The sequence below is a fragment of the Seriola lalandi genome, unplaced genomic scaffold (assembly GCF_002814215.2).
Source record: "Seriola lalandi dorsalis isolate HSWRI2012SDOR001 ecotype SW California unplaced genomic scaffold, Sedor1 jcf7180002054470, whole genome shotgun sequence".
Lineage (NCBI taxonomy): Eukaryota > Metazoa > Chordata > Actinopteri > Carangiformes > Carangidae > Seriola > Seriola lalandi.
In genome coordinates, this window is record NW_019525023.1 from 2,728,984 (window position 1) to 2,753,036 (window position 24,053).

The 24,053-nt window shown below is 40.4% G+C and overlaps 1 protein-coding gene across 4 annotated transcripts; it reads right to left on the bottom strand.

Annotated features, from left to right (window-relative positions):
* Window positions 1-23,898, bottom strand: klc1b (kinesin light chain 1b). Of its 4 annotated transcripts, none has more exons than XM_023411618.2 (16): window positions 23,817-23,898; window positions 16,490-16,760; window positions 15,910-16,140; window positions 14,746-14,824; window positions 13,904-14,132; window positions 13,667-13,754; window positions 12,831-12,932; window positions 12,092-12,265; window positions 11,324-11,423; window positions 10,052-10,104; window positions 9,690-9,757; window positions 9,294-9,402; window positions 8,700-8,852; window positions 2,058-2,182; window positions 1,751-1,808; window positions 1-1,649 (listed from the first exon to the last, which is right to left on the bottom strand). In XM_023411618.2, the coding sequence occupies exons 2-16, from the start codon at window positions 16,736-16,738 to the stop codon at window positions 1,575-1,577; spliced, it is 1,893 nt and encodes a 630-aa protein (XP_023267386.1). In that variant the 5' UTR covers window positions 16,739-16,760; window positions 23,817-23,898; the 3' UTR covers window positions 1-1,574. The 4 variants fall into 4 exon arrangements, with proteins under 4 accessions (XP_023267386.1, XP_023267385.1, XP_087031593.1 ...); XM_023411617.2 differs by having other exon boundaries at window positions 14,746-14,827; XM_087175467.1 differs by lacking the exons at window positions 1-1,649; window positions 1,751-1,808; window positions 2,058-2,182 and adding an exon at window positions 3,492-5,584 and having other exon boundaries at window positions 8,727-8,852; window positions 14,746-14,827.
* Between the last annotated feature and the right edge of the window lie 155 nt (window positions 23,899-24,053).

A 24,053-nucleotide genomic window follows, 5' to 3' on the forward strand; every position in this document is an offset into this window, starting at 1 on the left:
TTTACTCATGTTATAATTTATGAGGATTTTCAAGCCACAAATAGGCCACATACAATCAAGAATAAACAACAAGAACAGAACCACAAATAGAAAATTGTTGGTTTTATTACTGAATCAAGGTCAGATTTGCTATCAGGCATTATTTATAACATGTGGGACTGTATAAGAAACAGATGCACATTCAACCTTTACCAACATCGACACTCAATTCTATTCCCACTAATTTCCTGATGAACTCCATGATTTGTGAATATTATGATCAGCTTCTATTTAATACATTTATTACAAAGGATGAGAGGAAAAACATAAAACAAGGGCAAAAAAAATAATTACAACACATTCCAGCTCTTTTGTGAAGCTTCACAAAAAAATGCAATCAAAGACAGAAGACACCCATCTGACATTTGTGCAAAATCTATCATAATCACGTCATAGAAATCTAGACATGGATCACACATCCTAATCACTGTAAACAACATTAGAAGAATACTCTTTCTGATGAGTCTTACATGGCACCAGATATCATTCAGGATGAATTAAGCAACTCAGTTTAGCCTCATTATTTTTTTACATATACAATTTAAAAAGTTGAACATTTTCATGGTTGTGTTTTTCAGCTCTCTGAGACCAATAATGACTCAAAGTTTAAACCTGTGTTTTCTCTGCAATGGGAGAGAAATGGTGCATAAAAAACACACTCGGATCTCAAAGCTGCAGAGGTTAAAGCAGCATCCTTTTAAATTTCAAATAGTTTATCAATACTTGGTATGAACAAAAGTTATCACGGCTCAAATCGTGTCAAACATTTCATCCTGTTTCCCAAAGCTTTAACCAACACCTCGCATTGCAAATAAATCTCAACAGGCAAATGTATAACCGTTAAAATGAAAATAAATTTTTTTTTTTTTTTTAACAGTGTAATTATGATAAATTTACATTTCAAACCCAACAGACCTATTTAGTAAAGTAAAACAAAATCTACAAATTATCTTTATTTTAAGCATGTTGAAAAAAAAAAAATCTGCACTAATAAAACAAAAAAAAACAGTACAGGAAGACACAAAAATTTGAGGAAACACAAATATTTCAAATCAAAACAACATAAGGAGAAATATACCAGCACAGGTGACATTATGGCAACAGATGAAGTGAAAGTGCAGAGTCACAGCGATTTTGAATAAGGGGGAGAGATGAGGTCTGTTTACTTGGCCACATTTAGGAGGCACAGAGGTGACGCCGAAATTAGGAACACTATGAGGGAAATGCGGCGATCTGTCAGTGGAAGACCAAAATCAACAACCTGAATTTAAAAGCAAACGGGACAAAAAACACGCTAGTTGTGCATTTGTCTTGATGAAATGAAACGTCTTTGGGTCTGGATCCTGGAGGAGATGGGTCTTTGGATCAAATGCAGACATACAGACAGACAGACAGAGGAATGGGTGTGTGGGAGGCTGACGCCGTCTGGTAGTGTTGTCAGTGATCGTTCTGGCTCAGAGAACGAGCCACAGGAAGGAGCATCTTTGGGGAGGTGAACAGATCAGCAGATAGAAAGCCGCCTGCCCACCTGTGGCTCAGTTTCCAGTATAGAGATCAACAGTGCTGGAGCTCAGTCCCCGGCTCTCCCTGAAATTACTGCCTCCCCGGGTCTGACAGAGAAACACATGATATACAAGATAAGAAGTTTGAAACAGAACATTTAAACCTATACAGCAGATATTTAATCCAATTTGTACAAATTGCTCCTCACCTGAAATGGGTCATCACTGGTTTTGTTCAGGTAGTTCAAGGAAGCAGCTCGCTTCATGCTGTTGAATAGTAATATTAACAGTAAGAAAATAATGTTCATAGTGTCTGGGATCGCGCTTTACATAAAAAATACTGAGTACTCATGTAGCTGGGGAGGTTGTTTCCAAACCACTATGAGTCAGGGGAAAAAGTCATTACCCGAGAATGCATTTAACAGCCTCCAAAAGACATGAATTACTTCAACAAGAAGTATGATTTGCTTCACATATCCACTTTCCGTCATAACAGAGGATTTCTTCAGTTCTTACTTGGTGCTGCGAGGTTCAGGCGGTCCGTTGCCCTGTAGTTTCTTCACCAGCATCTCGCTGCTACGACGCAAAACGTCCCTGAGCTTCCCAAGAGAGCCGCTGCGCTGCAGGGCTCCACTGCCGTCCTGCAGATACACACACACACTCATCAACCCATCCATTCAGCACTGACCTTGCAAAGGAAAAGCTCAGAATTACAGGTCATTCCCTTAACTTGAATTTGAATTGTTACATATTTGTGTATATAAATGATTTAAGCTTTGAGACATGTTTTTGCATTAGATCTTGTGTAAATCAGTCCTGTTATAAATGGCTGTTTGCAGCCAATAGTGTGAGCATGAAAGCCTCACAACAAAGGTTCAAAAATTGAAATGTTTATCTTTAATAAAATCATAAAATGTTAAAAAAAAAAAAAACAATCAGTGAGATGGAATATGAAATAGCTGAAAGCTGAAAATATTTAGCTAAATATATAAATGTGAACAATGTAAATGTAAATATGTCTGCTGCTCTTATGTATGTATATAATATCATCCACAAGCAAATGTACCTCTGCAAAGTTGCACTAGTTGCATTAGAATCAACTTCATAACTTTAAGTATGGTTATTAGTGTGTGGGTCTCCTCGTGGTTCCATGGTCATACTGAGTGTTATTATCTACAGTAAGTAGAACTACAACAATTAGTCCATTAATCCATCAGAAACTATTCTGATAGTCAATTAATTGTAAACTTACATCATTTTTAAAGCACAAATACTTTACTAAATGACTTAGTTGCAGTTTCCTAATTGTCAGAATTTGCTGCTTTTCTTTGTCTTTTATCACAGGTTCTTGAAACCCAGGAATGACTTTGAGATGTCACCTTGGGCTTTGGGATATTGTGATTAACATCCGTTACTATCATCTGACATTCCATAGACTAAATGGTTAATCAGTTTATCAAGAAATGAACTGGCAGGTTAATAACTTATTGTTAGTAGCAGAATGAACCGTTACCAAAACCAGAGATTCTCCTCAGACCTACATGTGTCAGTGTGTCACAGAAATGTATCCAACCATCCATTCATCCTTACATTAGAATCTACAGTTTCTAATGTAGAGGCTATACCAGCTATACTACATGGCGTATGTTTTAATGAGCAACCAAGTAAGAAACACGCTATGAATACCGTCCTCTGGCTTTGGAGGGACACCAAATGGAATACTGTATTTACAATGTCTAGGGTGTTAAATTATGCAATACAGGCTCATCACCAGCAGGGGGAACTGTGGGTTAGTCTGAGGATTTAGACAGAGCTACCAAAGATGAAATATTCGCAAACCACCGAGTGGCTCTGCAGCCGCTAGCAGAGATGAAACACAGAAGAATCACTGTTTCCACTGATGACACATTAATACAGACGTCTCCATCCGGTGTAGAGAAAAGACAAAACTTCACAAATGAAAAACTTTATTTGAGAATACCAACAAGTGTTGATGCAATAATTTTCACAATGCAGAATGGTAAATATGATGCAGTCCTACTTACTAAGATAGTGCTTATAGACCTTACCATTTATGTTCTTCCACTTTAGGAAACTGAAGTCACACTATATATGTCAAGAATAGACAGTTCAATAAATAAGCATTCCACTAACACAACAATATTGTCATAATTATGTGATGAACATAGTCAATTCTTTTGTTCAGAGTTGCATTAGAAGTATAGGTGTACTCATTGGAAGGAATGAAGAATCAAGGCAAGTAGCATACTGAAAAGCCGTATAGTGAATGCACTTGTCAAATCTATGAATACAGCCTACAATTACACTTCCAAGATGTTAAAGTCATTTTACATTCAGTTAGTTAAACATCTGAAATAAACATGTTGATCTTGAGGAAACACTCGCACTGAACATTTGGTGTCTAAAAACATGATTCACCAAAGTGACGATGTTTACTTGCAAACAACTGTGTAAGAAAAAAGGCAACACACCCCATTAAGCTTTGTGTTCAAAATACAGTATCCATAGCCAGAGAGGGCACTGTGACTGTACCACCAAAACATACACAAACACACACTAAAACTACTGTGGAATCAAGGCTTCCATTGAATTAGAACATTACTCCTACACCAACAAGTAAAGGCAATCCTGGGCATTTATGACCATTATTTTGAAATCTATTATTATTTAGCAATCTTTCAGGTGGCCAGTATCTGTGCTAGATGCTCTTGCTGGCTTCTGCTGTCATACTGGCTTCACAGCATCAGCCAGCGTTGCTAATTCCCTTTGTAAATGCGAGCTGCACTCTACATACTGTGCCAGCGTGGAGCCTGTGTGAACACTTTAGCAAACCAAGGACAAGGAGCAACTTGAAATTAAATTACCATGGCAACAACAGCTTGATGTGATCTGACCAATCTGCTGTAAGCTTTGGCCTAAATGATGCAGAGCATTCTGGTCTTTCACAACAGGTAAACACAATAGCATTGTTGACATACTACTGCCTTTATATTCAGCCACAAAATGATCAAAAAGCATTAAAAAATGTAAACAAAAAAATCATACAAAATTAAAATGAATAGGAAATATATCTATAAAAACAAAAATGGCAATGCTCCCTTCTCATTTCCTGCCAACTAGGCTGAAGATGTTAAAAGGAAATTATGGTGAATATCTTGATTGGCATGTGTAACTTTACAGTACCATTTTAGGCATTTGATCTCAGGCATTAGTTTAAACAGAAAACGCACATAAATGAACCAAAAGAAGAACAAAAAAAACAGATACTACAATGGCTAAATACAGGCAGGTTGGAAGCTAGCTTTGAGGTCAAGAAGAAACAGGCCGAGAGTGCTCAAGGCAACAAACAAATTCAGGGTGAGACCAATGCAGAACAACCGTGGAACTGAATTTATTTTGTATAATATTCAGTCTAGTATCAGTATCCTTTAATCTGACTGTGGGTTGGAGTGATGTCTGGAGCCTAGTCTGTTGTCGAAGGTGACACTGAACCTCAAAATCATCTTTCAGCATTTCCTCTGTATGTTTAGCCTTTTTCCAATAATTTATATTTCCAACTTTAATGCTCTCCTTTCCTGCCAAATAAATCTACTATACACCTATGAAAAATTACAAGTGGGTGTTGGAGAGAGGAAAAATGTGCGAGTGACTTCCTCACAGGGAAAGATTACACACCCAATGACTTTTTCAATGTTAAGTGAGAGAAAGAGTTGAAGTAATGATTTCTGACATGGAGGGCGACACAGGGTTAGTGAGAGGGAAGGATAGAGAGAGTGAAAGAAAGAGAGGGGAAAACAGAGCAGAGAGATGAGAAGACCAAACGTCCCAGCAGCTGTCAGTTGAACAGGGGACAGGGGTGACAGCCAGGATGGGGGCTTTCTGAGTCTTTGCTGGAGGGGGCGCCGGGAATGGTAGTCGGTTTGTTGGGACAGAGAAGGCCAGAGGGAACGACAACACACATCCTTTTGCTATTGTGTTGGGGAAGGAGAGAAGGATGGAGGAATAATCTTGATGGCTTAGGCCTGATAAAAGAGAAAGAGAGAAACAGACAAAAAGACAAAAACAGCACACATTGTAAGATTAAGAGCTCCGGGGTTGGGTTATCTATGCAAGACACCTACACTTTTCTACAATAAACTGCACTGACTGTCCAGCACCAGGTTTATGTATGTGTATTAACAGCTACAACTTGGGGTCTGGTTATAGATTTTTGTGAACCCCAGTTGAGGAATACAACACAAACAAGCTGCGTTTCTCTGAAATTTTGCAGCTGTTTAAGGTGCTGCACTAAAACAAGAAGCGGGTCAGTGATGCAGTCGGTTGGTGGCTGCAGTCACTGTGACTCAGCTATTTTTCTTTCCTCTCTCGCTACCAAAAAGTCTGAACTTGGCACACTGCACCCATCAAGTGACTGTGCACTGCAGATGTGAGACATCTGCAAGCATCAGCACTGAAACGGCCATACTCATATAGCCATTACACTGACGATAAGAGGGACTGATGTTATGAATAATATCTCTATCTAAAGCACTTTGAATTCAAACGTCCTTCGTAAAGTTTAGCAGTTTAAAATTTCCTAAAGCCAAATTTGCATCTGATGAATGATGAGAACATAATCCTACTACTACACACTACATAATAATACTAGCCTTAGCTTGCCCTATGTTGTATTACCTTAACAGATGACTAATGAACTAATTACCTAGCCTATTTATTACATCACTACATACCAACCCACACAAGCGTCTTGTGTGGAATGACAGCTCAAGAGGGAGAGTACAATCCACTGAGTGAGAAAAGGAAATTTGATTGACAGGCTGATTGGTTGCCATGGCAAGAGTAATCAACAAGGAAGTAGGTTAGTGACGCATAGAAAAAGGAAAAAAGGCAAAGGATGAAATCCAGGAAACATGCAAACTAACAGGCAGCACATGAAAGCGTACAGCACAAAGCAGTTACAGACACACACACACACACACACACACGAGTCAAATCATGCATTTTCACGCACATATATATTACTAATTAACCTGAACACAACCACAAATTTGCTGACAGCTGTCATCTCCTCGCTGTCGTCTACATCCACTGGTTCAACACTAACCAAGTAAGTGAGTTCCTTAAACTAGTACCGTCTAAATGATTCCATAACAAAAGAGAAGGCATTTATTCAAATGCGTAAATTTGAGTATGTAAACCACATCTATATCCTCAGTGACATATCAGACTTTCTGAGAGCAGCGTGAAGACATGTTCAAGCAAAGCTTTACAGTATGTGACTGATAGGTCACTTTATCTCTCAGCAAACATCTACACAGAAGCAGACAGCAGTTTACAAGCCTATTTTCTAACAAGATAGCTAGGTTGTATTTACATATGTTTGCAGCTTTGTAGATGAATGGATGGATGGAAGTTGTTAAACTTTTAGTCAAAAGCTCAAAAGTTTTGTGACAATTTCGCTTTCAGAAACAATCTTTAAAAGCATGAGAATGTCGTGAGTATATTGTCTGTTTTGATCGTGTGAATTTCATCTCTACTTTTTGTGGCTGTGATAATGAAACGCTTGCACACAAGCAGTAATCCTCTGCATGCTATCACATGTTTCAAAGACAGACAGGTGCACACTCCGATGAATACACATGCCGTTGCGTTTGTTGGAGTGAATTCTGAAGCGGTTTGGAGTTGCTGTGTTATGCGTATGAACATGTGTGTGGAGAAGCATTCACACTCATACAACAGCCAGCAAACATAAACCCCACCTCTCAACTAAATGTTACTCATTCAGAGAGCAGCAGACATCAGGTTAACAGACATTTGTCAAACGTGTGAAAACAGTGAACACATATGGTCCATTAGTGTGCATGTTAAGGGGGAGCCCAGCAGGCTGGCATGGCTACATGCATGTTTGGACTGGGTGTGTGCAGTGAAGGGCGTGGCTGCACTTAAGTGAGGGGAGAGGCACAAGCTCAGATGAGGCATGTCTGCTGGCACAGTCCTGCCCTCTGGCTTATGTAACTGTGACCAGAGGGCTTCTTCAAGCTGGGACACAGCTTTAGTAGCGTCTGTTTAACTGCAAACAATATCCTGTTTTCAGCACCAGCCCCTTTAATAACAAGGAAAGGGATTACAAGTCCAAAGGGAAGCATCGTGCAGAAATAAAACCTGTACGGTGGAATGACACTAACGATTGTTGGTCTGGGGGAAACACAACCAGGATGGACATTATAATGAAGCAATAAAATGGCAGGATGAACTGCTGTGAATCAACTGCCCAGTATACTGCAGAGAAGGACGAGCGTCAAGGATATTGGGAATCCTGTCAATTGTGTTTAATGGGGGAAACATGAGGCATCCTAATGCGGATTTAGACACGCTGCATCTTTTGAGTCCCACAAAAGCAAATACATATTTCATATGTTGCCAGGCTGCCACAGAATGAGCTTGTGCCTTTTTGTTACCACTCCACTTGTGCAGAAGCATTGCCAGCAAAACAACAACCACTTATTAAAAACAAAGCACTAGAACTTCATTGTCAAGCAATGAACAACATAAATGTGAACTTCTAGTCCAAAGCAAACTCATGCTGTCAAAAACAACAGGTCAGCATGCCAAGACACTCAATCAGCTTTACATTTTTAAAAATGGATTTCCTGGTTATCCTCATGGGAAGGACATGGTGATGTGCATCTACTGCGAGCTGATGGACTGGTACAGATACAGTTCACTGAGTGCAGCCAAACCAAGAACTGGGAATAATCTGCTATTCTACTGATGAATTTTTAAAGTAGATCGAAATCATTTTGTGAGAAAGCAGGTGCAGTTCAGACTTCACTCAAGTTTGGTTTATGATGATGTGCAACACTGACATCATAAAATAGATGGCTCCTATAATCTAGATAGAGGAGCCAGAGGACTTCCTAATCATCAGTCCACATCAGTGGTCTAATCTTAAAAACAAGAGTCCTCTTGTCTCACCTTTCAGTTTAGATAACAAATCAGTGTATTTTATTCTGAATTCTATTAATATATGGGATGGAGTGTACCAGTCCACACTCCCTGTGATATTACAAACACCACCTCGTTCTTCCACTGAGGTCACTGGCCATGTTGACTCAACTATAGTGGATTTGTACTCACCCCGTTCCACTCCACGCCCATACTCACTTCCTCGCCAGTCTCAGAGCCGCTCTCATACTTAACGCTGGTCAGACTATCCCTGCTCCTCCGCCTATCGCCATCTGTGTCCTTCAGGATCTCCACCATACGTGTCTGGTGGATGGGGTCGATGCCCTGATGGAAACAACACACAGGTACGACACACAAACAAACATATTACAGTCAGAGTCAGCACAGAGGTAGACAGTAGCTAGTCGATATGGGTGATAGTGCAAAGTTATATGGAGGAATTAAAGTGGCTTTATGTTTCCTGTCTCCTTTAATGCATTGACATTACTGTCACAGCATCACAGAGACAAGGGGACATTTTAAATGACTGTGAGATGGGAGTGATGTTAGGGGAGAGAGGTGGGGGCTCTATTGGGGGGGGGGGCTATCAGTTGGAGACCACTTACTGTGTTGCTCTGGATCCATAGCAATGTAGAGAAAGGGAAAGAAATATCATGAGATTTGCTGACCTAACACGGGGCACACATTTCAGAATTGACAAAAATAGGACCTGATAAGCTATCTGCATGCAGAAATGGGCATTTTCAGTTAGGAAATGCTGCTGACCTGCTTGCGAGACCTCACTGCACACTCTTCCAGGGTCTCAGCAGCCTCTAGCTTGCCCTGTCGGCGGTACAGGGCACCCAGGTTCCTCAGGGTGGTGTTCACTGTAGGGCTGGACACAGAAGAGATACGTACACTGAAATTTACTCGAAGGTCAAACGAGGAACAGTCTTGTCTGAGCAAACTGATACTCTAAACCCTGGAGGATTAGGAAAGCTATTTATAAACTAATCCTGATTTAGTCACATATCTGTGAAAAATAAATTAACAAATTCTACAATATACTGAATTCACACATTGATAAAACAATAAATCTAATGTAATTCTATTTCTGGACTTTAACAAGTGACTTTATTTATAACCAAGCTGTAAAAACAGGCTTATCAGTCTCTGCCTCACCTGTTGACTTTGCAGGCCTTGTACCAGCCTCCGTACTCTCCGTAAGGAGTGTTGTCTCTGTGCTTGCCCTGGAAGTAAATAAGGGAGAAGAGGAAGAAAAACAAGTGAAGGGAAGCTGTGGTTTAAACTGGATCAGCAGCATTTTTCTGATGTTTACATATAACTATCATTTGCCTGATTGGACTCATATTGTGTGTGTGAAGGACAATATCGTATTTCACGTTGCAGGAAGTGAAATACACGGACCTGTTTTCTGCCATTTCACAACCTTGCATGAGAAGAGCCTTATTGAATTTAAAACGTTTTCCTTTGCTCTGCTCTTGTTCAGAATGACATGGAGATGATTACACAAACCCTCTCACCTTACTCATCTCCTCTCTTTCCTCTGCATGCATCCAGATGGGCTTGTTCTCAGCTGCAGACAGACACACAGGAGAGGTGGTCTACACACAGTACAACAGGACTGGAAAACAGCTGGACTGGTTGTCCTCAGACTGACGTTTTATTAAATCCATGTACACTCATGTTCATCTTTTTTGGGTTGTATTTGGCTGAAGACACATCTGAATGATAAATTAACCACAGTCTGTTTTGCCCTGAAGTTTAAAAATATCAACACTGGCTGAATGTACAAGATAGTTGTTAATAATATAAAGACTGATTGCGCAACATCTGTTCCTGAGCTTCTTTAGTAGAAACAGTAACATACAGTTTGTGTTTTAAATCTATAATAAGCATTTTCCAGACTTTCTAAAATAAAATAAGGATATAAGTGTATAGATCTTAATACAGAAAACAGTATAAATGCAATACAGACAATCAATACACAACTTGTTTCTCTCATAAATAAAAGTAATATAGAATCATTCTCATCACACTCATTTTCACATACTTAGACTAAACTTTAACATTGTCAAGTAGTCATTATTATGCATGAATGTATCATGAAACCCACAAACATATTCATCATTCACGTTCATCATTAATGGTTGCTGCTGTGTTGCTTCCCTTTAACCTTCAACTCACCAAGAGGTTTCAAAAAAAATTTAAGCACAGACTATTGTCAGTTTAAGAGAAATGAAAAACGAACCTCTCAGAAAAATGTGAGATGCCTTTGCTCAAAAATTGTCAGAGCAGTGCATTGTGCCGAGTCGCTTTCAGTCTTTTTTCAAAGCAGTGAATCTAATCTGTGATGGAAAGCCAACAAAAAGCTTAGCTTAAACTAAAAAGAGAAGAAAAATTGCGAGAGCTCATCTTTCAGAGAAGTAAACTCTTTATTTCTTCAAACAGTTTCTGTAAAGATTCCTCTGAATGGTTGAGGTTGGTAACCTGCTTAGAACATCGTCCACTTTTTAATCACCTGTCCGTCACTGACTCTGCTCGCTGGTGTGAGACAACAGCAGATAGAGCATAAGACAATAGTGGAAGGAAGTTGAAAACAAAAAGCAAATCTAGTCTCTATATTCTGAGGGGCAATGTACTGGAACTCACCACCATGTTTCTTGGGATAACGTGGTATTTATTCAATGTGTTTATAGGTTGATTGAAACAAGAACCTTCCATCATATAGAAATCACCTTTTAAACATGTGCTGCCATATACTGTAAATCGTAATATCTACTTTGAGGCCTTACCATCAACAGATCCAAACTCTTTCTCATGAGCACGAGTCAGAATCTCTTTGTACAGAATCTCAGCCTCCTTGTATTTCCCCTGTTTGAGGAAGCAGGATGCCTGAAGAAGAAAAAGGAGCGAAAGCACATTTTAGTGTTGGATCAAATGGGCCTATTGACTCCCAATGTGTCCCCTGAGACAGCAACAGCAATCCGTCTGCATATTTCACCTGCACACTGTGCTTCACGTAAAACAATATAGTACCACAGAGCCTCCCTTACTGTCTCCACGCAGCCTTTCAATCATCAGTGAGACAGGACAGAAGCAAGAAGGAGGGCCTTGGAGAGCTACAAGAAGCAAGTCAGCAGACAATGGTATCCTATAAGCAATGCTAAATGAAACAAAGAACCCTCTGAAGATGACAACTCTTGTGCTGAAAGAGTAAAATAACATTATATTCTGCTGCCTTTCATAATTTTTAGTTACAAAAAGTATGTTGAAAAAAAATAGTGGCTCTTTTGTCACGTCAGGCAACATCAGTTGAATACAACAAAATTTTGAATCTAAAACTAAAAGACATTTTAGTAGAAGCTTTGTAGGCAGAAATTAGCAACACCTCCGCAGGGACCAAGCTCAGGCTGACGGAGTGATTATAGTCACAATAAGTACGCTGTGTTTGCCTTGGCACATCAATAGAGACTGTAGTTCTTGACGAAATGAATAGTATAATGAATAGTGAAGGGTTTGAAAGGAAAAAGATGATGTGGTATTGGTAACTTATTTCTCACCAGGTTGTTCTTGGTTTTGGCCACATTGGGATCATCTGGGCCCAGCCTGCACTCGTAGATCTCCAGGGCACGGCAGTAGTAGTACTCCACCTCTTCATACTTGCCCTGGTTCTGACACAGCAGAGCCAGGTTGTTGAGCTGTTTGGCCACATCTGGGTGGTCCTTCCCCAGGACCTGATGGAAATCAAGATGTTTTTTAAATGTTTTGAATTAACATTTCCCTTTGTGCCTCAGAGCTTTCAGCTCCCTCCTGCATCTTTCCCTTCTGTACCTCCACCTCCTCTTGCTGCTTTTGCCAGGCAGCACGTCTGCCTGCTGCAGGCACTCAGGAGATCTAATAAAAGGTTGGCTGATCAATAGAGAGGGTACGGAATAGAACTTTCAGGCAAAGAGAAATCATTGTACCCTGCTGAGCTCTGTAGCTTTGTCATGCTTCCTATATGTCTCTTTCCTCGCTCCCCCAACACCTGCTATCCATTTTCAGCTGTGCTCTCAATTAAACCCTCCAATTCCCCACCAACATGGAAACGGCCCCCAGCGGAAACTTCACAGACAATTTAAGAAAATCATTTGCTCTTTTCCCTATTTATAGTCCGTTTTCCGCTGGTGTTACTTTAGGTCCAACTGACATTTTGGATACATTATCACTGTTAATTACTTTATTATAATGAGCTAATTGTTCACTGGTTTAGCTGTGCTGTGGACTGCTCTACTGGTTCAATCCAGGGATGTGGCCTACCTTTTCTCTGATCTCCAGAGCCCTCTTACACAGAGGCTCGGCCTCCTTGTACTTCCCCCTCTTTCCATACAGCACAGCCAAGTTGTTCAGCGTTGCAGCAACCTGTACATGCAGAAACAGAGAAAACCTGAATAAGGCCACTTTCTTTCTTGACTTTGCTATTGTACTCACAGTTCAGCTTCACAGTGTCAAAACTTAACTGACCGTTGTCTAAAGGCCAAACACAGTCATAAAAATGTATGTTGTTCCATCAAGCAGTCTTTTCAAAAAGCTCAGGGCCACCTGAATTGAACAGGGTGGTAGTCACCACAAAGTCACCTTTGTGTTTCATTATTGTGTCTTGAAGATCAGACTGAGTGACAAAAATATGAGGCAAAGTGCAAATCCCACGGAGCAGCAGGGACTAACACTGTGCTTTCATAGCTTCCTTTAGGCTTTTAAAGCTGTTTTGGTGCCACACTGTAACTCAATTCTTACAAATCTGTTCACGAAGGTAATGAAACACGCAGTATGTTTTAATGCTTTCCTATTGATTGTTCTATTCCAAGCATTTTGTGATTTGGTTCATGGACGTGTGAGCAGATATTGAGCAGTTGCGATGGATTATTTTCAAGCCTGCAGGCACATGGTTAAAAATCCATACTTTAATAGCTGAATGAAGTCCCTACAGTCTGACTGAGTAGCACAGTAAATACAGTAGACTGTGCGGTTATTGCCTCCCTGTTGACAGAGTCTTTAAGCAATGATGAACCAAGACCAGATGACCAATCTGATCTATCTAAACACGGATGTGTCCACACGAAGATACAGTTGCCATGACAACGGTGGAGTCTTACAGCAGGATGGTCTTTGCCGAGGGTTTTCTCCCGGATGGACAGAGCATCGTTGAGCAGATGGGCTGCCTCTTTGTATTTGTTCTGATCCCTGCATGAGTGAGAGGGAGACACAGGATGACATGATGAGACGGAATGTTTCTGATTCTTAGACAAAATTTGTGTCGAAAGGAAGGCAACACGACACAAGTCAAATAACAGTAGAACTAGCTAAAGCTCATGTACGGGGGCTTTTCTGACCTATAGACCAAGGCCAGAATGTTGAGCATGGTGGCCACGTCAGGGTGGTCGTGTCCAGAGGTCTTCTCCAGGTCCTCCAAAGCCTGCTTGCAAAGGGGGACGGCCACCTCGTACCTGCCCTGGGAGGCATACTGGATCACCAGGTTGTGCAGGGTTCTCAGACGGGCTGGGATCTCGTAGCCTCCCTGCTGGGCTGCAGCCACTGCCGCACTGTTGTGTTGGTGCTGCACTGTGGGGGTAGAGGGGCCGCACGCACAGGGCAAAGGTCAACTTTGATGTCAAAAGGAGAAAACTCTGACCTGATTATATCACTAACTACATTTGCATGCACACAATACTGTGATTTCAGGAAATAAGATTATGGGGATAATTCAATTAGTGTTTAATGGCCTGGCGCAACATTACCTCCCCCAGTGTACTGGACTTAACAGACAGTCAGGTTAACTGACTCAGGGGGCTGTGACACCATATAATTGGACTAATACCAAACCAAGTGTGCTTATTGAGAACTTTACTGAGGAGTTTTTTCTAAACTAGATTTTTGCATTTAATCAGAAACATAGGAGTTGTTTTGACTGGAACAAAAATGTTACATGTTATACTTACTAAGGCTAAGTCTTAATTGTTTTACTATTCCAATAATGTAATACGCATTTGTTTTATTCACATACTATTAATACATTTGGATAAACATGTATTAATATCTTTTTACTCTGAATGATAACTATCATTTTGGAAGCAAAATCCTGTATCACAGAGAGGCTCTGTTATTAGCTTTTATAGTCTTATGGAAGAGCAGAATTATAATGTCATGTTGAATTGCTGTATACTGTTGTTCTTACTTCCTTGGCCATGCTCCTCTTCGTCATTGGGGAAGAGGTCGTCCAGGGTGTCCTTCGGTGTTTCTCTGTCCTTCTCCTCCTGCTGAGAGGATAAAACAGACCTACAAGTCACATCCTCTGACAGACAGCAGGAATAACGGACGACAATTCAGAAATCAGCCAAATCAGATACGCAGAATAAACAATGAGAGGTAACAGACACAGCAAAGAAATTAAGAATGAAAAGCATGTTGATCTGAACTCCTTAAAGCGACCGTACACAACAAAATATCTGTCTGGAAACTTCATATTTATATGATTATATCAAAGTGGAGAGACAACGACCATCAGAGATTTAATCTAACACTTGGCAACAATGGTATACAGAGGAGTATTAGGCCATTTATACCAACACATTCAACACTGCATCAAAATATACTTTATATTATGAGCTCATTATTTCACTTTGATGAAATAAATTAGATTTTAAGGATAAAGTGGAAAGAAAAGATGTATCAATGTGGCCGCCTGCTAAAAGCTGGAAAATGGAAAAGATGCTTCCGGAGCAAGAACCAGGCTACTGGTATGATGGATTCCTGCTGAGTTAAGCAGATAGTGTATAGAGGCTATTACAGCCTCTTTTTGTGACTAAGTATAAGGTCAGAATGTGTAATGATTCATCTCCCCACTAGCTCAATGAGAACCTGACCGGAAAGGCTCATTCCTGGAAGACCATACAATTTCTTGTTCCAACAGCTCCTCTATTAGATATCATTGACAGATTGCTGCCTTTTACAGTTCAATCAGTGCTTTCAATGCATTTCCAAAATAAAATTGTTCCAACTTGGTTCATAGCCCAGGATTCTTATTAATATTTTCTGAGTTTTTCTGTCCCATTTTGCTTATGATAACTAATGTGATCTCATTTCCATTTCACTGCAGAGGTTGAATAATGAATGAAACTTGAACATAGTCAATTGTATTTTCCAGTCACAAGGAACAATAGATTTTAAAGAGTCCTGTTATGATGAGGACATTCTAACCACAACACAAAACAATGGTAGAATATAATACCTCAAAATGTATCAACCCAATCTCACAAAAATACATTAGCAAGGAATAATCTGCAGATCTGTAGAGGGGCTTCAGTTTTGATAAAGCTTAGCATCAGTGTACAGTACTTACAGTGGGTGAGACATCTTCATCGTATTTTTTGAGTTGGTTCATGAACTCCAGGTGCTTCTTCTCCTCCTCCAGCTGGGCCACGCTCTGCTCGCTCTTCTGCAGCTTCTGCTGGGTGTTGGCCAGCTCGTCCCGCAGCCACTGGTTTTCCTGGCAAAGCCTCCTCACCTGTGCACGCAGCTTCTGCTTCTCCGACTCCACCGCGTTCAAGTGGTTGGACAGGGCCATCATCACCTGGGATTGAGACGGCATTGAAGAGCAAAGACATTTAACAAGGACAAACTGTTGCAGCAGCAGCAAGGTCGATGGTGAATGAATCATAATCACCACACGAGCTCAGTATAGAATGAGGAAGCAGAACCACCCAAAGTAGAAGGCAGTAGCACATGGCTCTGTGGGTTCAATTATACAACATGTACTATATTGTTAGCCATTCTCTCTTTTTCTGTCAATTCTCATATTAAAAACTGTAACTTACTTTATTTTACAATTTCTTTTTTGCTCATATCATCGTAGTGACCAAACTCTATCTACTCATAAGCAGTTTATTTTTCCTCCCCATACTTCTATCACCCCGTCTTACCTGTGCTTCTCCCAGGCCCAGTTCAATCATCTCCACTGACTTGCGGAGTAAGTTGGACTTCTCGTGCACCAGGTTGGCCTCTTCATCCTTCTTTAGGCACTTGATGGTCTCCAGGAGGCTGTGGAGGATGGAGTTGTGCTCATTCTTCAGGGCCTCGAGACCCTGGATCACCAGCTTGGTGTTGGAGATGATCTCCTCCTGAGAGAGCTTCTCGAGCTTCTCTTCCCGTGGATACACCATGGTGGACATCTTCTACGCAGCTCAGGGAAACCTGTAAAGAGAGAACGGACGATGTGGCTCAAGCTTAACCGAAACCCTCACAACATTTCTCACATTTCTTTCTTACTTTTCCTCTCTTTAATTGAAAGTGGCTTCTGTTGCAAATTATCTTTTATATACTATAAAACAGCTAAGGCATTCTCTGCTGGAGCGGCATTAAAGAAACCACTCTCCAGTCTCAGTTTAAAGATATCAATGTCCGACAGTGTAGAGCCCCGACGGTAACAGACACGTGTCATTTCTGTGCTAGGCCAATAAGATTGTAGCATGATGCTCCTGCAACATGACAGCCATAAAAGGGGAAATTAAGTTGTGTTTTATCACTACAGTTCAGATAAGGGATTCAAATTTCATGAGTGAGATAGGTCAGCATTTTTTTGAGCTGTTAACTAAGCTTAATTCAGAACGTAGTCAGTAAATAAAACATAAATTAAAAACGCAATAATGCAACTGAGTGTGGGTGAATTTCTCAGCTGCAAGTGTTGAATGAATAGCCACATACAATTTAAAGACATGTGTAGAATGTCTGGGAAAGCTGAGGGGCACAGGCTAAAATTATTCTGGGAGGACAGACTGCTGGGATTTGGCACCTTTAATAAGCTCTGGTTGGGAGTAGGACTGCAGCTTGCAGCGTAACAGAGGGCACACAGATGCTGCAGTGTGTGTGCCTTCTGGTGCCAACACTTTATCCAAACAGAGGCCTAGCTGGCTGCATGACTGTATGAAGAGTGAAGGAGAGGATGACTTGACAAAAGCCTCAGTAATACAGCTCAGCAGCTGGTCAAGTCACAGAAAAAAAAAACAAAACAAAAAAAAAACATCAGCGTCAATGATATTGTATTCTCGAGAAATGTCAGCCCTTTGGTGGGCGTACAGAACATGTGCCATTTTCCCAAAACAGTCTGAAGATAACCTATGACTCACTGAGCCACGTCAGTGCTGGCTACATCATGCAAATGTCAGAGCAGAAAGCGGCCCTGCCCTTCCAACTCGGCAATGTTGAGCTATTGCATTCTCTATTTTAGCAGCATCAGTGAGGATAAGGGGTTAAGGATGAACACCAGCTGAGAGCCACCTGTCTGGAGAAAAATATACTACACCATTAGTGAGCCACTCCCTGCTTTGAAATTGTCTATTAAAGCGGGGCAAAAACACAGCTGAAATAACTGCAATAAATAGCTTTTTTTTTTTAATGGTAACAACAGAAGAGAAAATAGCAGCTCTGTTAAAAACCAGTGAAACATTTCTTCAGTGTTCAGTGAGGGCGAATCATTACTGGGTTAAGAATCAAACTACTTGAGACATCACAACATGATCAATAAATGGCTGCAAGGACCGATGATTTTATGACTGAAAACAATTAATTGTCAAAATGACTGCTGATGAATTTTCTGTGGTTAAACTAATCGTTGCAGCTCTAATTGCTGCCAACCTTAATTTGTTAGCTTCATGTCCTAATACCTCTTCGTACACAACATTTGCTTTGCTTGTGTATTTTCAGCGGACCTTGGCTCGGCTTTACAGCTGACACTCGCAGTGGCAGAAACACAGACAACAAACCCAACTGGGTCTGTTGCTGGTATCCAGTAATTATGCCCCCCCCCTCTGTGATTTTATGCATGTCACATCATGTAATCACAGCTGGGCTCCGTTGTGGGGGTGTTATTTATGATGCTAATGTATTTCATGATGGACACTAGACAAGCAAACAGGGAAGTCAACTAGAAGCCAAGTGGATGTCAGACGGCCTGTGGAAATTAGCTTTAGTCAGGATGACACTGGAGCCTGTGTACCACCAGCTGGAGGCTCTGGGTTGGCAGAAGAGCAGCAATGATCAATAATAAAAAGTGTCAGATGACCTAACACTAATGAGAGCATGGAGACATCTCTGCTCTGTCAGGTGAAAACCTCTCAACCAAAAATTATATTGGTTTTCCATTTTATCCAATTAAAAACTTTATTTATTTATTTATTTTGTTAAATGCCGGAATTCTCTGTGTTGTGAAGGAAGACATTAAGTGTGGAGTGAGCCTGAAGCAAAGCTGGTAGCATCTTGTTTAAGCTGTTCAAATGCTGAAGCAGTGCTGACTGATTTATACTGAGCATATTAGACTGTAACACTGAACATCTCTCATCTGCAATTTAGTGCTTTATTGCACTTCATGTACAATCATCCCTTTCCTTTCTTTCACAGGAACAAACAGGAAACCAGCAGCAAATTCACTGAGACAGTGAATCTCTACAGCGGTGAGCGAGGTGGCAAGATCCATTTAGCATTTTTTCATCACATCAAATGACCCCAGTCTGATGAAACAAAGCACATAATCAATTGAAGAGTAAGATACGCTTGATTTGAACCACTTCAAATGTTTTCAGATCAGATATATACCTACATCAAAGTCTACCAAAAGTGTGACCTTGTGTTTGCTCCTAGCATAAAAATCCTTCAACATAAAAAAAAAAAACATAATCAAGGCCAAGTACTCAAATAAAACGAATATATACTCATATATAACAAAACAAACGGCAAAGAATTCATTAGTACAAAACAGTTATAGGGAGGCTGTGTGCTTTAGTCATGGTATGCACACATTATAATGCCAAAAACAAAAATGACTAGAGGGCTTACAATCAGCAGTTACAAGAAGTGTATGACAGTAAAACAAGAGAGCAGTAAAGTCAACTTACAGGCAAGAAGTAACACGTTTCAGGAGAACTTACATTGAAGAGAAACAGACGACAGCACAGATAACTGAGGGCCATTTCTGTCCTGATAAAAAACGAACTAGCTACTTTACATGAAAGTCTATTCAAATGTCACAAACAAATAAGGCAGAGCTCTTATTAGCATGGTCACAGAGATGATGGTTTTGAATAAAACTGGGAGTTCAGTGACATTAAGTCTGTTTTCTCCCTGATAGGGTCTGACACCAAAGCTCGAATCTGCTATGAAGGAGATATGAAAACATCTCTTTGACTGATCAAACATATTCCCAGATCAGACAGCTTATTGCCCCCTAACAATTACTCTGAGTCTCAGCTGTTTGACACCTATATGGATGAAAGGCCTGCCTGACTAGCTGGGTATATACGCAGTAGCTAACAAAGAGAAGAAGTACTTTCATGCCAGCCAGGGGAGAAACAAGTTGCTTTGCCATGACAAAATACACAAGCACCTGTGTGAAGTACTTCTGCTTTCTCTAGATGGAGTTAATGTTTTCCAAGTCTTTACAGATATGAGATAAAGTCCAACAGGCCTGTTTTTATACTTTAAAAACACTTCACTTGAACTAATCTTTAACATTTACTTTTCCGCTGCTTTCATCTTTGCTTTATAAGTGCAAATGAAACAGGTGATAACATTGAATGGGAATTTAAAAAATAAAATACAACAGAATAACGAAATGAAATGACATACCAGCTAATTCATGGCGTCTGGAATACGACCACATATACTGCTGAAATGGGTCACAGTGCTATTGGGACAATATCAAAAAATGCACTCCCCATGTACATGGTGCACCTTACACCAGACAGCAGCACATATTCACTCAGTTTGGGCTTTTATCCAAATGCCCTCATGATCAAGTACAGGAACGATCAGGATCAAGCAAGGGTCAGGAGGAGCAAGTCAGGTAGCTAGTCACAAGAAATGCTGTTGGCTCACTTCTTCTAACAAGTAAAAGTAAACACAGGCACAGGGGGGAAACCATTTTCAATAAATCCCTGAGGTTAGAGCTACATGATGTACCATTTTAATACATATGCAACACAGATAAGACACGGTGCATTAACAGATGTTCCTGGTCCTAACAGATGGGAGTAGTTTACTACATGTAACTTTACAGTCAGGCTGTGATCTGAAACCATTACAGTGGCAGGTCTGTCCAAACATATGATCATTATAGAGGAAAAGCTGATTCTAAACACAGTTCACATGAAGATAAAAAAAACAAAACAAACAAACTAGGAAACAATTGGCAAAAGTACAAATTACACTCTCCAAGAATCTTTCCATAACTGAGCGCACTAAATGGCTGCTAAAGGCTTAAGCCATCTATCATTCACGCTGGCGATGTTTTCAGCTGCTACAGCCTGCTGGACCAGAAAACTAACCTCAGTTTCAGTGGCAGATCAGAGCCTCATAGTTTGGCACGGAGAAAAGCTGATGAAATAATGACTCCTCCTCCAGCAATAGTGTTATACATCAGCAAAGTGCATCATAAATCTGCTGTGCTAATCCGAAGAGATCCTTCTTAAAATGAAAAAGGAAATCTTCAGTGCGAGACAGAGGCAAATGGAAGTGAAACAGGACTGTAATGAGAGTGATGAGTGCTGATGCTGGGGAGAGGAGGACGGGAGCTGCCTGCAGGATGATGGTGACCTTCCTACTGCTCGTTCAGAACAACCAACACCATCTTGGGGCGCACATCAAGAGACAACCCCGCCCACAGTGGGAGGAAAACAGAGGAGTGCAGAGGAGCAGGTCGGATGGGGGAGGGAGCCATCCTGATCTAGACTCTGCTTCTCTATACTCATCAGACACAAAGGAATAGACCTAATGAGACACAATGGAATAGGCTAAATGACACTATTTACAGGCTCAAAGGGAGTTTCACATGTCACCAAGGCTGAGGGCACACAACACACTGCAAGGTTAAAACCTGTTATCGCATGTGTGTGGAAATATTACACTGCTTTACATATAACCCCTGGCCCTATGTTCTCGTTTTAGCACCAAGCAATAAACGTCTGTTAAATCAAATCATTTACCTAGTGCACTCCAGAAAGCTGTCCTAAAGCTAAACACCCAACATTTGAAACATGACACCTGAACTGTAATGATCATACATACCTCAGGAAATACTCCATTCATACAGATGAACCGTCTCTTCTGTGACGTTCACAGGTTGACTAATAAAGCAGTGTTGACCAGTTTACCACCAGTTAGTTTCTGATAACATGATTAAACTGGATTTCAGAAAAATCACAATTCAAATACCTCTGTATAAAAAGAGCAGCATTGACCTGAAGTGAAAAATCCATTCAAAGAGGTGTTCATTTATTTCACCGGTTCAACTCATACCCAAAGCTGGAATGTAGAACATCTACACTAAAGCAATGTTGTATTTGCATTACATATAAGATGCTCAATTAGTGGACTTAAAAAAGTACAGAATGTACAACTTGGTTCACAGACAGAGGCATTAGCAGCATTAGCTACAAGCATCCATATAATGAAACAAAAAATAAAAACAAAACAGAAAATCATTTAATAGACAAGAGACCTAATATGCTGTTGTTTTCATTATGTGCACGAGGACTGAATTTTATGGACAAGTTAGTCTTGCAGGGGGATCAAAGATCATACAATATCTTGACGCAATCTTAGCACTTCTAGCTCAGGAGCCAATACAAATGCCCAAGAGGTTTTCACAGTGTTAAGAAAGATAGTTCTGTGTTTAAAAAACAACTTGGTGAACTTGGCATTGAATGCTTCATTTCCCTCTGAGGGGTGGAAATCTGGACCATCTCTTGGTCATGATTGCCCATCCAGAGCTCCACTCTTCATTAGTCTTCATCTCCAGAGAGGCCTCAATCCTCACATTATCACATCTCCCTTTCCAAAACACCAACATCACTCAGTCCCCTGTTTCTCCTAATCTCTACCTACCAACACTGCACTACAGTCATTTAAGTCAATTAGGCTTTTTCCCACTGATCTCAAATAGTGGATCAACTGAATAACCCTTAATTGACATAAATGTGCATTTGCTACTGCAAAGTTTATTTGCACATTGGATCTTTGTGACTTCATTACAGGATAAAATTGGGTTTTGTTTAAAGCAAGCCTACAGACAAAAGTTGAAATAATTTTCTTATATTTTTATATAAAGAATGAACTGAAAATCCATAATGAGCAAATACAAAACATTGCACAGACTTTGGAGAACAGACATTTTGAGAAAGGGTGTGGTGCATGTTAATGTAATGATAGTAAAAAACTGTAGCATAGGAAATGGCAAGACTGCAGTGGGAGAATCAACAGACCAGTGGCCAATCTCTGTGCCACCTCCCCAGAGATGCATTTCCTGTCTACTTGATGAAGTTTGACACCACCAGATCACTTAATCTTCCTCTGTTTCCTGCACAAACAGCAATCCAACACACTGCTCGCACTGGCAGACACAAAAGAGAGTCAGCCATCAAGGAGGGTGTGGCAGGGCCTGGGACAACGAGGAGGGAAGTGCCACTGACACTGTCCAGTCATCCATCACTCCACTGGAAACAGCTGCTAAAAGGGCTGTTTTCCTACTCATAGGTATCTGAAAAATGTCTGCCTGATTATTGCCACTGAAGCAAGTACAGATAACAGGTAGAACATCTGTCTAAGTTAAGTTGTATTTTGTAGAAAATATGACACCTGTGTCTCCACCACTTCTCGACAATGATGTAGCAAATGCTGAAAAACAGTCCTTCATATTTGATTTAATATAGTGATAATTACATGTTAATGACTCTGCACAACCTCAACGTGCTTAGAACACAGACAGGCAATCTTCTGAATATTTGCAAATTACTTTAAACACATAAAACAAGAAATCATGTGGTTATCATTTGACATGAGCGCTGCTAATTACTGAGCTCAACCAATTTCATTTTGTTATGACTTTCGCAGTTCACAACGGAGCTATGACTTTCTACCTCTATCTAGGAGGTTCTTCATTATCAATAAAGGCGGATCGTACACGTTCATTCCTTCACAAGATTTATTTTAACATTTTTCAGTATGTGCACTTGATGGTTTAGCTAACCTGTTAGTAAGGCTTGCTTTTTGATCTGTTTAGCGCTCCCGTCAGCAACTAGCTAGCTTCGGCTAACCAGCTAGCGTCACCACTCCCTAGTTGTTCCGAGTTCACCCTGTTCAAATCGCCGAGCCCATGGTTTCTAAATACGGTGTTTTAAATTTACGTTACTTACATACACGGCCATATACATGATTCACGTAATTATAATATTAATAAGTACAAATATAGTTAACACTTACCGAGAGCTAGGACTGACGGCTAGCTCAGCCCCTTTAAATCCAAAATGTCTCCGGCACAGCGAGATACTCCCAGCAGCCTCTGCGGCTGAGCAGAGGTTAGTGATGTCATGTTTTGTTTTCGCCACTTTGGAGAAATCATCTGCTGCCACATTATCTATCTATCTATCTATCTATCTATCTATCTATCTATCTATCTATCTATCTATCTATCTATCTATCTATCTATCTATCTATCTA